General features: G+C 36.9%; 2 protein-coding genes across 2 annotated transcripts; one reads left to right on the top strand and one right to left on the bottom strand.

Annotated features, from left to right (window-relative positions):
• Positions 1-3,218: 3,218 nt before the first annotated feature.
• On the bottom strand, positions 3,219-6,026 carry LOC146133282 (carnitine O-acetyltransferase-like). The gene has a single exon (XM_083396679.1). It carries the CDS (start codon positions 5,705-5,707, stop codon positions 3,815-3,817), a length of 1,893 nt encoding a protein of 630 aa, XP_083252805.1. The 5' UTR covers positions 5,708-6,026; the 3' UTR covers positions 3,219-3,814.
• Positions 6,027-7,934: 1,908 nt separating this feature from the next.
• On the top strand, positions 7,935-13,356 carry LOC146133281 (uncharacterized). Its single transcript, XM_083396680.1, has 9 exons — positions 7,935-8,022; positions 8,615-8,777; positions 9,088-9,213; positions 10,032-10,101; positions 10,174-10,237; positions 10,446-10,568; positions 11,072-11,138; positions 11,519-11,547; positions 12,263-13,356. The coding sequence occupies exons 1-9, from the start codon at positions 7,963-7,965 to the stop codon at positions 12,650-12,652; spliced, it is 1,092 nt and encodes a 363-aa protein (XP_083252806.1). The 5' UTR covers positions 7,935-7,962; the 3' UTR covers positions 12,653-13,356.
• Positions 13,357-14,156: the final 800 nt, after the last annotated feature.

The raw sequence follows: 14,156 nt of genomic DNA, 5'->3' as shown, positions 1-14,156 counted from the left end.
ATTGCTCCGAACCTGAACCGAAAACGTCAAACGATTCGACTTCCTGCTTTTTTAATGGAGTCTCGCATGCATATTTGCATGCCTATACTTAAAAAACGGATGGATTAAATTATTTCCTCATATTACAAATGTTTGATCGCACGCTCGAAAACCTCTTGAGGCACATAAGTGTGCCGCAACAAACAGATTGAGAATCACTGCCCACAATGATATGTCACGTCACATATTAGGGCTAGGCTACCAAAATGATCTATCACGTCAAACCGTTATTTTACTTTTTTTAAATTGCAGTCATTCAAGCTCTTCTGTAATGTGAGCAACTTGATATTCTGACTTATTAAGTAGTTATTAACTTATTCAGTATACGTTAGCGAATCAACTGTTTGTCGCATGTAAGAATGTTTAATTTTAAGTTTACGTCGATAATTAAGGCAACTGTTATTTTTGCCGGCTAAAACTGCTTAATAATTCGGTAAATTAAATTAGGTTAATCTATTTAAATTGATTGATTTGTCAACTGAGCGATTAAACCGTCATTTCGTTTGAATTTAGTTAGCATATACCATTTGTTGGACGTAATAAAGCACGCTGGTGGCATTCCGGCTGCTGGACGCGAGTATAAGTAGCCTATATTACTTTAAGCGATTATTTGGTCAACATATAAGCGCTTTAACCTCACAACTTAGCAACAACAAATGCAGGCTATATGAAGAAACGAACATTTGTCGTCGTGGTCGGACTTTGAAAAGACTCACGTACGCGTGTATCAACACACTGCAATATTATTCGCCATCTAAGAAGTGCACGATGGTTACAATGAAACAAATATTTATAGAACAAAAGTTTATCCTGTTTTTTTGGTAAAACATAAATAACATGGCCTAACCAAAATCAAAGAAAACACGAGAATAAAGATAAATATAACAGAAAAAATGCCATTCCTGATAATATTTAGTTTACCAAAGCATTGTGCATGACGACAAATGGATGGGCGTAAACATCTATAGTTATTTTTTGTCATTGTCGTTCGTTGTTGCTTAATGGTATTCATTTAGAAGTATTTTGTCATGCTTCAATGTTTGAGATTTTGCCGTTGGCTAAATCAATTTCATTTCGATGTTTACATGCATTCTTAGCCAATCTGTCAAAGATGCTATTTCTTTGCGGACATTGCGCTGTTGCGCATATGTTGCAGCATTATAGTGCCTTCCCCCTCTGTAGTTGATGCGGAGAAATTCCCACAATGTATTTCATACAGCTCCTTATTGTTTCAACTTGTGTTGTTTTTTTAGAAAAAGTGGTTTAGTAGGGCATATCATAATGTATATTGCCAACTACTAAGTGTACTGTTATCTTGTTTAGTTTATTCCGTACAGAAGGTCTCCCAGTGGAGCGGAAGCAAAGAGACCAGGAGTTGGGTCTTGCCTTGACGAGAGCCGGCCCCCCTCCAAGAGATACAGAGCATACAGGAGCAGACACAAAAAGAAGACGACATATAGAATACCATAGGAATATCGTTAGGCAGATAAGTAACTGTTTGAGAATTTTTATCGGTGGTTTGTGATTTGTACGTGATTCATAAAGTGCATCTATAGCAGTGGTCTCCAACCTGTAAGTCGCGACCCCATGTGGGGTCGCCTAAAATTTTTGTGGGGTCGCCATAACTCATCATATTCCTACTCTTTTAACACGATTTATGTATTTCGTTTTCTTTACGATGCCGTCAAACTATAATAAACGTGAGCAAGTGCATAGCTGAGACAAGCTTTCGTTTCTTCTACATTAAATTGCTGTGTTTAGCTTTGAAGAGCTGCCAAATCAATGTGACGCAATCAACGTATTCTTTTTTCAACCACATGGCTGGATTCAGCGCAATGAGCATAATATTGAAAAACACCGTAAGACACACCGTAATCGTTTGGAAGTAGAACATGACATGCGGTTATGCTTATGCACAGTCGAACCGCATTTGCAGGAATTCGTGGAAACTATGCAGGGCTGCAGACGCAACTATAGCTATGGATGCAATTTATTGTTGAAACAAAATGAATTTTTTGTGATTGTTCGTTTGTTAAATTCAAATGTATATGTTAACTAAAACTTCCTAAAAAACATTATTTTGGTGCACATGTGAGCCATAGTTCTCTGGAATTGTGTATAATTTACGCATATTCGCTTCGTGTTACTTTGTACCAGTATAATTTAATTTTTTTTATTCGTATCTGAAAACGAAATGGCGTCGCAATGTCAATTCTGATTTCATTTTATTCAAATTGGGGTCGCTTGTTAAAAAGGTTGAAGAGCACTAATCTATAGTATATCCGTTTTAAAATACTGTAATTGCGTCCTGTGTTGAATCGTGATCTGGAAATTGCAATAAACACTTTTCCACTGCAAAAGGCCTACCGGCACATTTGAAAAAAGTAAACCTGCATTGACGAACGTTTTGAAAATTTGGATGATCTTTTCACGCCCACAAAATTTTAGGCAATCCCTATTGCCCTATTGTGACCAAAAGTTAATGCCGAAACGAATGCTACATAATTGCAGTGCATATTATCATAATTACATAATCTTGAGTGGCAGTAGAGTAAAATATAGACAACAGGTAAAAACGCCTGGTCTGTGGCAGGGCTGCGGAGTTGGTTAAAAATAACCCGAGTCCCGAGTCCGACTCCGGTCAAATGTACAGATTTGTCGAGTCCCGAGTCCGGCACGGACTCTACAACCTGTATTTCACCATTACGTAACTAAAATAACGTGGAAATTCAGCAATCCACTTATACGGGTGTCATGTAATTCTCACAATATATGGTTGGAAAATATTCCACCATATAATATTCCACCTTCACAATTTCCATTTGGTGGCCATATCAGTTTTCAAATTTGGTGCTGCGCATGTCGGACTCTGGTAGTTTTACAAGGTCTTACTCGAGTCCCGAGCCCGACTCCAGCAAAACAAACCGACTCCTCGAGTCCGACTCCGCAGCCCTGGTCTGGGGGCACCAAAATGGGTAGTGTGACAAGTGCGTGAAAATAAATTGATAGGACACTAATGAAATCTCAACTGTTTGGCTATGCTCAAACTGAACCCAATCTGGTGGTCATCAATATTTTATTTAATCTCCATACTGTCTTAAATATTCCTGAAAAAACTTTTATAATACATTTGGCTTATAAACTAAATAAATAGCAAATTGCCAAAACTTTCAAAAAAGTATTTTAATTATTTGAAGATATGATTCGAGCGCAAAACATTTTTATAAGCAATAACATGAAAATGCCCATTTGTTGCATTAGGGTTGTGTATAAATCAAACTGCAGAAAGCATGAAGAGTGAGGTTTGCAAGAGTTGATTTCAGTATGAAGTTATCAATTGTAGTTACTTTATATGTAAACACAAGTGAATTAAAGTAAAAGCACCAACTTTTTTGTTTTCTTAATTGTAAATTTATATAAAAATTAATAAGACTGGCTACTGTTGCTTTATTATTTTAAAACATACTTTAAGTATATTCCATAAAAAAATGTCTTGCTGGTTTTCTATTTTTAAAAGTTAAAGTAACATTGGTGAATGGATTATAATTCTACAATAAATCAAAAATAACCAAAAAGCAAATTTTAAATAAACTGATTTGTTGAAAGTAAATCTAAGATGCTGCAACAAAGAAAACACCATTTCACAAAAACCATAAATAGAAGAATGATAATATATATATTGATTTACTTTGCATAGGACAAGCGCATAAACATTAATTAAGCAACTCATAATTTGTTCTGAAAAAAGAATTAAATTCTTGAAATAAAAAATACTCTATAATTTAGCAGCACAGGATAACAGCAAGTCTTTCATATCACAAAAACTCTTTTGCATTTCTTTGCTAAAAACAGCTGGTGAGTAGTCCGGGTTTGAATCAAAAGTTGAAATTGATACTAAAATTTTGTCCTTCTTCGGATTATAACAAAGTCCATAGCCATCGAGCACAGCAGGACCGAAAGCCATGCATAAGTCAGCTTGAGATGGAACTTGACTGGTGGACAAGTTGAAATGCATGGAGCGTTTGTATGACTCATCTTTAATGATTTCAGGTACAGGCATTTCCTCTTCCAGTGCAGCTAGACGAAAGCCGAGCAGATGGCGATCTATTCCATTTCCGTTCACAGCTTCCATTACATATTTACGGTGTGAACTAACAGCAGCTCTCAGCATTTGAGCCTTGTCATTGAGAGAAACTTTTGCCGAATCCATGTTTTCAACAAAGCTCTGGGACTCAATCGAGCAAGAACGAATAGTATCAGTTCGTCCAAGTCTAAACTGTCTCAAAGAAGCACTTTCATAAGTGGCGGGCTGTTTCCTGTGCAACCTCCAATAGGACAGTTGGAAGGCAATCTGAATAAAGGAGTCTGGGCTCATTTTTTGTGACTTTATAAAGTCTTTGCCAAAATCTTTAAAATCAACAACTTCCAGTTGAACAGTACTTGACAGTTTGTCAACAAATCCAGCTGCTTCACCAATGGCACTGCGAATTTCCTCACTGACATTAAATTTTAACTCACGGACTGGCAGAAGGGTGATATCTGTTGTATTAGATGTCTCTACAGGGTTCTCACAGAACTTAAAAACATGATCCAGTAATGCGGCGATTGGGGGTCCCTCAGCTGGTGCATGCTCATACACCAAACCTACGCCACCACAGTCATTTACAACCATTTGAATAGTTTTGTCAAACCATCGGTTACCAGTGTTTAGGCAGCTTCCACCGCCATGCAAACAGTTTAATGCAAATTCACTTCGCCAATTTTTAGTGGTGAACTCTGGGCTCTGATCTAAACAAAGGGCAAATATAGACCTTTGAATGGACATAAGTACAGCTTTATTGTTGTCATCCTGACACAGAGCCTTGAAGACTTTTCCCCATCTATCACGATCAAGCCCAGTTAGGATCCCGACAGCATCTTCCACATTTCCAGGTGTGGACACTATATTCTTTAGCTGATTTTCAAGATGGTTAATAGACAATGGTTCACCACTTTCATCATAAACCGGCAGCTCAAAAAATCTGTTTTTGTAAATTACTGTTATGTGTTTTGGAGGCTTCCACGATTTTGCGTAACTCACAATTTTATCACGGTCAACCCCTGGAATTCTACATGTTGAAAGAATGCGATAATACTGATCCATGCACAAATCTTTGCCACCTAACTTCTCAACCGGCAAAGTTTCATTATCAATAATCGTCTTATATTGCAATATTGCAGCAATGACTTTGGCAGCCTGTTGTACTTGACCCTCAGTTCCTTTAAAAGTGTACCTAGGAAATGACACAGAAGGACTGCAATTAACTACTACAGAGCCTCTAGATAGTAGGTATGCTTGTTCAAGCCACCAATCTGAAAGCCAGTTTTCCTTTTCTTTGTAGCGCTTTTCTAAATTAAGTTGTAGTTTTTCGCCAATTCCACCCGCTTGTCCGAACTCTTTGACAAGTTTTTCTGTTTTTCGAAACTCATCGTCATTTACAAGAGGTCTAACGGCTTTTAGGTATTTTTCCAAAGTTTTCTGCAGCGGCGGAACAGGTAAAAAAGGAAGACTTTCTTGGTGACGGTAGTAACGTCCTGGAATAAAGCTAGTCTTGGCCGGCATCGTGCGACTTCCTAATGCAGAAACAAAATTCCGTATTAGTTGCATGTTGACTCTGAGTCCTATCATGTTTGCCGAATACTCGCGGGGAAAAAGTGCTAAGCAGTAAATAGTTTCAGAGGGTGACCTACAGCGCAGAAATCCGACTGTTGACAGATGACCAAGCAAAGCTAAGGTACAAAGTCTGTCTGTTTGCCTGCTGCAGTCAAGGGTGACGACATCAGGGGAAAAATATAAAGGTGGTTCTACCAAAACCTATTTGGTTATATTGATTGACATAGCTTTGCATGTTCACATTACGTTAAAAAACAAAAAACATCGATAAAAACACGAGATTCAAAATATCTAGTTTCGCCTTAAAAATTTACGGGAGGATCTGGAATCTGCATGTCAAATAAATATGTTGGTTTTCTACACGGCGAAAAGTTTCGCGGCACACCCTGGTATCTCTCAAAGCATACAGTTTGAGACACACTGTTTAGATCAGCATGGACCAACGACAGGCTCGCAGGTCAAATATGGCCCCCTTTCAATGGACCAAGAGCTAGCCAACCTACAAAATCTTGCCCTATCTCATCCTACAATTTCAAAAGCAAAATAAACATATTTATTCAGCATCTAGAAAAAAATATATTTTACAACCACACTAATGCAGGTCTATATTTTAGGAATATCAAAAAAAAATTAAATATTAAAAAAAATATTAATATTCGCCGAATATTATAATATAAAAACATTTCCCGACCGTTTAACCAACAAATTTGGGTAGACCTTGATCACACCTTTCCAGCGATGCTACACACGATGCCACTGATAAGGCGGATAAGGGTTTAAATCGATGATAACCGATATTCATATTCATAATTAATCATGCGATATAATCGCGATTTTTGCTCCCAGCAGCATCCCCTCAAAATGAAGAGGAATTTTCACTTGCCGACCGTTTAACCAACAAATTGGGGTAGACCTTGATCACACCTTTCCAACGATGCTACACCCGATGCCACTGATATGGGGAATAAGGGTTTAAATCGACGATAACCGATATTTATATTCATAACCGATCGCGATAATCGTAAAACGCCTGTAGCTCACAGAGTTCGCATTGGAACTGGGCGAAATTTCAGCACGGCGTTTTAGTCTAGCGTATTTGACCAATGAAAAATGAAAATTGGAAAAATCTCAAGGTTTAGAAAATTTGTATTCATAATTGAATATGAGCAATATCGCGATTTTTGCTCCCAGTAGCATCCCCTTAAAATGAAGGGAAATTTTCACTTGCCGACCGTTCAACCAACAAATTGGGGTAGACCTTGATCACACCTTTCCAACGATGCTACACACGATGCCACTGATATGGGGAATAAGGGTTTAAATCGACGATAACCGATATTCATATTCTTAACCGATCGCGATAATCGTAAAACGCCTGTAGCTCACACAGTTCGCATCGGAACTGGGCGACGATAACCGATATTCAATGACAGAAGAACGACCAGATTCAAACTACAGAACAGCGGAAATACCCAACACTTATGACAGAGACTTGTCAAAACAAAAAGTGCTGAATATAATATGTAACACTATAGCTGTGTCATTAACAGTGCTTAGACTACAAAAGCGGAAAGACAATAAATTTGCCACAGAACGCAACTTTGTAAAACGGACGTCATAGCACGTAAGTATGAAAGAAATTTGACCAACTGGTACAATGAGTCGCTACAGTTACGCTGTGACGTCACTGACGGGGATTGGTTAGCTTTTGACACCAAAGATCTTTGGCGGCAAGGCTGCCACTCGTAGGGATATTACCCTACGGTAGGGTATTTTCGCCTAAAGTAGGTGGTAGGGAATACCTACGGGGAAAAGCGTACTTTGTAGGGGGAAGTAGGGTATTTTCGTAAAAAAGAAAATTATGGGGTTTAGACACGTGCAATGGAGTTATTTACCAAATAACATTAAATTATAGAACTTGGTGTGAAAATATTAGGCCTACAGAAAGAAGGCACTATACTAGCCGTTTACTGAACTTTAAATTTCAAACTTTGGGGACTGGCTCATTCTTCTAAAATGGAAAATTAAATAAAATAACTTAAAAAAATTTTAAGTACGGAAGCTGGTTGCCGGGCAAATTTCCTCTCCCTATTTTGTTTTTTAGCCCACTTACGTCAATGGAAAATAATCTAATACTAATCAAATTTGTTTTTCTATAAAATGTCATGCTTTAGTAAGCAACATTGCGCCAAATGTGTAGTAGACCGTAACAGGTTTCTATTTAGAAACTAATAAGGTTTCTGTTTGTTCATAATTAGAACTATATAGATATGGATTCCCTTACAGTATCATATAAAAGAGACAGCTTTTTGCATAATCTGGAAAAACAGGTATTGAAAAAAAAGACTTTGTATTTTGTAACATGCAGAGAAAACATACAAACTATTAAGTAACTGAAATGTAGGTCCTCACTTAAGTATACACTATACAGTCTACAGAAAATTAGGCGCTCCTTCACTTTTGTACGTACAAAGTTATGCAAAAACAAAGCAAAAAAATACCACATACCACAACGCACATTATTTGGGTTAGGGTGCAGATTAGCGTTTGGGTGTGGGTGGGTCAAGTGTTATTATATTTATTACTAGTAATATCACTTGACCAGTCGCGCCAAAATCGGTCCGCCCGGATAGATTTTGGTCGTAAGCGCCAAAACTGGTCCAGTTAGAGTTTAGGGATAAATAAGCGATTTTTAAGGCAGAACCAGTTTTGGCCTAGCCGGACCTGTTTTAGCGGCTGTTCCAACGCCTGGACCAAATTTTCCGTTACAGACCCACCTTCACCCAAATGCTAACCCAAATAATGTGCATTGTGGTATGCGTTATTTGTGGACCGTTTGTTTTTTTTTTTTTTGGTTAATTTTTTACGTACATAATAACAAACCTAAAAATTATTGCATTGAGTTATATTGTACATCATTAGGTTCTAGATGAGGAACGGCCATTTCTGTGTGAAAACCTTGAGCCACAAAAACTATTTCCGTGGCTTCAATCAAAAAGAATACTAACATGTGATGATTGCGAGGAAATTCGCAGCCACACAACCACAAGGCGTAAAGTCGAAAAGCTGATTGACATTATTAAAGGTAATTATTGAATTGATATTAATTTTAGGCATTGGTCTAGAACCCTATCATAGCATTGTAACAAGCATTTGGGTGTGGATAGGCTAAGTACATATTATTATATTTATTATTTCATATTAATACTTGACCCCAAACTCTAATGCTAACCCACACCCTACCCCAATTATTGTGCATTGCGTTAGGATCCTGCGACCAATTTTATATATATCTACATATATATTTTATATATGTATGAAAATATAGGCACAAAACTTTAATACAAACCACTCTTACTTCCAACCAGTATCAACCATTTCTACTGAATTTTTAGCATCTGGCCCGTCATGTCTGCTTCAGTTGAGAGATGCGATTAAGCACAGCAGCCCTACACAAATATATATTGCAAAACGTTTGTGGGCACAGTTCACCGCTCTGCGAGATACACCAGAGAACAAAGGTGAATAACATATTGTGTAAATTGAACTTTTATAACATTTTAACTCATTTTGGTTATAGATATTGTGTATAAACTAATTTTATTAATAAGTTTTCTTTTATTGGTTCAAACAAATGCTATTTGAGGCTGGCCCAAAGCACCAAACAGTTACATTGCACTAATGTGCACTTGATGTAATTGAGCATTGAATGTGTGCGGATGTACATCTGAAAGGTTTTGCTCTTAATGTTGTAGAAGGTCATGCTATGCATTCTTTGCAAGTATTTTGTAACAAATCTGGTGGCAACCTGGTTAAAAAGGTGCACACTTGTTCCTCCTTTAGAAGCGGTGTTACTTCAAGGAAGTATATTATTTAGGGATGTTTGAAGTAGAATATCGGATCCTTAGATTCGATTCAAAATCAGAATCAAATCAAATTTTGCTTTTTATATTATCTGGTAATTGGAACAAACTCTGGTAATTGGAACAAAGTTGGGACTGTATTGACTTGACCTCAGTCTTTTGGACAAATGACTTGACTTGTACATCAAGTTATGCACATTAAACCCTTCTATTGCTGTATTTTGCGTTTGTATGCGGACGGGTTTTACCAATTTTAATAGTTTAACAGTTTACTTTTATGTCAATGACATGTCTTAAAATTGACTTGACATATTTTTCAAATGATTTGACTTGGACTTAAGTTATTTCATAATGACCTGTATACAACACTGGTATATTATTATCAAAAATTGTGCACTCAATGTTCGTGATTTAGTTTTGAGTTCTGTTGTGTTGGTGACTTGAAACTATAAATAATTTCCTTAACAATATTTTAGAAAAACTTTGCCGCATCTTACAAAATCTTCCACTAGAAGCACCACCTCCATACCGAAAGGAAAGTGAAAGGTATAAAAGTATATGCCATTTTATAATATTAAGCCAAACTTACAAAATAAAATAAAGTGAACTGTTATTTAGACACCAAACTCTTCAGCAGCAGCAACAACAACTTGCCCAGTTTTCATTTGATTCTTCCAAACCTGTAGGTATATTTTTGTAAAATTCACCCTTGTAAACAAAACAACCAGATAAATTATTTTTATTTCTAATGAAAGGCTGTCTGGAACTGTTTCAGTAGTGCAACATGCTAATATATTCAATAAAAAGTGTTATTGAGTTTGGTTTTGCCTGTAACTTTGAAAAAAAATTGTGCCTTTATTTATTACGAATGTATATACTTATTTTTACAGCCTGGACTGGCACAATGGAGTCACGATGCAGATAGTTCATTTAGAGCTGCAAGCCCTCAGCAAACAGATATGCAAGGATTGTCATCTGCCAATGGGTATACTTCACCAGTGTTCCAATCACAGGTTAGATTGATGAATTATTATCGTTGGTAAAAACGCGACTTCAGAAGGGATAGACCACAGGAATATGTGCGTATATTTTATGAATGATATAGTACTGTAGATTCCCTTCAATTTGAAGTTGCTTGTACTAACAGAATGTATCAAGCATTGGTGTTTGGTTGTTTCTTGACTCACTTCCTTTTGAGCCAGTTGGTAGAGCGACGGCCCCTGAATAGCTAGAGGTCTTGAGTTCAAACCTCAAACAGGCTATTTGTTTTTCTAGCCTGCCTTGCTTACGTCATTGATTGACATATTCGGTCAGTCTAAGATGTCATCTGGTGTACTACATTTAGTGTTAATTATTTTTCACATTAAAAGACTACACCTAACCCCTAAGAAAACTACACTTTTGCAACCAACTTAATTAATAAGATCCTATATTGTAACTAGGCAGTTTTAATGCATATATATTTAATGGTTTATGAAACCACAATATTTTAATAAAACATGGCAATGTGTTTAAGATTTCAACTAGCACTGGCACGTTTTTGGGCCCTGTTTCTGGATTCCATACCAGCGATTTTCCTCCAGGTATTTATAATTTTTACTCGAAACTAATCTGATTTATTTGGAATACGTAAAAAATTAATACATTTAATTTTATAAATGTATAGATACAATAGATATCACTTATTGTAAATTGCATCATTCAGAATTTTCTTCCGAATAACAAAAAATGCCTGAATCCGAATGGTGAACAAAAAAACGATTTTGGTGTCACATCAATGATAAAGATAAACTAAGTACATAACTTATTAAACCGAAATTAGTTTGCATCGTCTGATAATGCGTGTTGTAACGAAATATATTTATCATATAACTTTCAAACAAACTGATTTTGCTAAGTTCTGTACTTAGTTTAATCTTTAAATTACATCTTTATCATAATTAAACTTTTTTAATTGTTTTAGAATATGGATCGATATCACAAACAGACCAGGTTAGTGAAAATGTATGGCTTGGTACCTTATTTGGTTACACTTACATGTGAACTCTGTTTTGATTTTAAGTTAAATTTTGCTTGTTTAAGTTGCTTAATTGTTATAGCTATGGAGGGAACAGAACAGCACGAAACGTTCCACACCTATCATACGAATCTTTTTACATAATTTAGGCTGTAAAATAATGACCTATTTAGTTTGATTATCAAATGCCAGTGGATTTGTTCAGACATTCGCGAGCTATATACATTTAATTCTCATCCTATTTGGGACCCCCACTTTAAATTGAGGTGCTTTTCAACCCGGTGTATTGTACACCCCAGGGTGTAGCAGAATTGGTAAAAGGTATACCACGTTGATGGGGGTGTGCTGTGTATAAGAAACCGCATGACAATAAGCCTATGACCAGGTATCATAATAAATAAACAGGTTTATTACCAGACTGACTGGAGTGTACATGGCACACCATGTTTTTGAGCGTACGTAGCTTGTAAGATACTATTTATATGTATATTGTATTTGTGAAATCATAACCAAATATTTATTGTGAGGTACTAATTATCTTCCTAACCGTTAATAGCTCATTTTGCAGCACAACAGGGTGGTGTATGTTTCTATAAGTTCAGTGCATTGCGTTGACTGGTGTGCACAAGTTCAGTAAACACTAATCTAACAAGTTAAAAGCTGAAAACAAAAAAGATTTCCGTTCGACAGCTGCTGCAAATTGCCAAGCTGCGCGAGAGCGACGGCTGCCTGCCCAGCATCTTCGACGACCAGAGCCTGGAGATGGAAAATCTTCGGCGCAAGTCGCTGCGGGCTTCCTCGCCCGACGGCCGGCGCCGAAACGCCCAGGCCCAACAGTTGGCCAGCCGTGTCCCGGGCGAGCACGACGCCGGAGAGAGCTACAGGGGCAAGTCGCTGGTTGCTTGCGAGACAGACGACACGAGTTGTTACGGTCTTCGCGGTGTCACAAATCGCGTTCCGACCGAGGGCGATTGCACCCCTCAAGTGCCCCCCTCGGAATCGATCGGGGGTAGTCCGAGCTCTTATTACCTGCTTGTCCCGCCAAACGAGAGCTTCGAAGTTTCTGGTGGAAACATCTGACTTGTCACTGCACTACCCCCATTCGACTGTCGACCAATCGTCTAATTCACAGGACAGTGTACAACCCCGTTTGAACCCTATAAATTGGAAGGGACGTTGTTATATAGCAGCTTATTACTTCTCAATTTTGGTTAACGCGTTACTGAATTTATCACTGTTTCGTTTCTGTGTCGTTTTTGTACTGCATCGGATCGGTGTTTTACCAAAATGTCAGTATCGAATTGAAATGCACAGTGAACCTATTCAAATCTTGAGCAACCCAAATTTCTGGCCGACATTACTTACTTAAAAGTGCCTAGGGCTGTTTTAATATGAGGGTAAATACGAAAAAATAAATACTTCTGGCCACCGGTGTGAGTATTTCCGTCTTTGCCATTTCGTTTGCTGCTCTTTTCTTCTGCTTTTACATTGCAATATTCGTTTTATTTATACAGTCCTAAAGGTCCCATGACATGATAGAGGCCAGACTGATTAAAGCTAAGACTGTTTTATGTGGGTAGCGAAAAATAACTCTTTGCACTCGTATTGTATTTTTTTTCCGAACGCCATTTTTTTTAACTTTCTCCACTGTGTTTTTAATCAAAGTGTGTTTTCTTAGCTACTGTTTTTTGGTTTAAGCTGGGCAATGTTTTTTTGTTGTTGTATGCACAGACTGTGTGTTATCAGCCAGAGTTCTACAAACAGTAATTTAAATAATGGTTATACCACACCACAGGTAACAAAGTGCTATTGTTTAGGCTTCGCAAGTATTTCTCTCAGTAGTTAAAATGCATAATAATTTGTTTGTTCAGGTAGAATATTGAACAATGTAACCAATGTCGTTGAAAAATCTCAATATCTTATCATTGTTGTTTCACACTGCAATAATCACTCTGACTTCATTTTAATTCTTGATTTGTATCTCTTCAATTGTTCTCTTCAATGTTCTATCTTGTATCAGTTAGCTTTTGTGATATGCACTTTAAATACTTATGCAGTGATCTTTAAAATATACAGCAATCATCAATTTGTTACATTTATAAATTGTGTAGAGTGGGCTGTCCTGTATTAGTGACTGAAGCCTAAATCAATTATCCTTGTTAGAATAACTCTAACTCACTTGAACCAATCTTTAAGAACCAATGCAAAATAATTGCGTCTGTACCCAACGATTAGAAATCAGCTCCTTGTCTAAATTTGATAAAATTCTGCGCATTAATATAAAAAAGGCACAGTTCCATCAAATTTGTTTTAAAAAGTCATATAGAAGGATCTAAAAGACATACAAGGTAAAGTTACATATTATGGCCAAAAACAGTTCGATGGTAATTTTGGCCTTTTTTAAGCTTCCAAATGTGTTAATTTGTGTGTATAATATAAGATGAAATTTTAAATTGTCTACGATTCTATATACTCGTGAAAAAATTAGTCAGAACTATAACCTAAAAAACTGAAGATGTTTACTTGAAATAGTTTTTGCTTGCATTTCAGCTGTTATGAAAACTAAAATTTACTTTTTGGCAAC

This window comes from Ascidiella aspersa, chromosome 9 (genome assembly GCF_963924565.1).
Source record: "Ascidiella aspersa chromosome 9, kaAscAspe10.2, whole genome shotgun sequence".
NCBI lineage: Eukaryota > Metazoa > Chordata > Ascidiacea > Phlebobranchia > Ascidiidae > Ascidiella > Ascidiella aspersa.
Note: the sequence above shows the minus strand (reverse complement) of the source record. Positions and strands in the feature narration are given on the sequence as shown.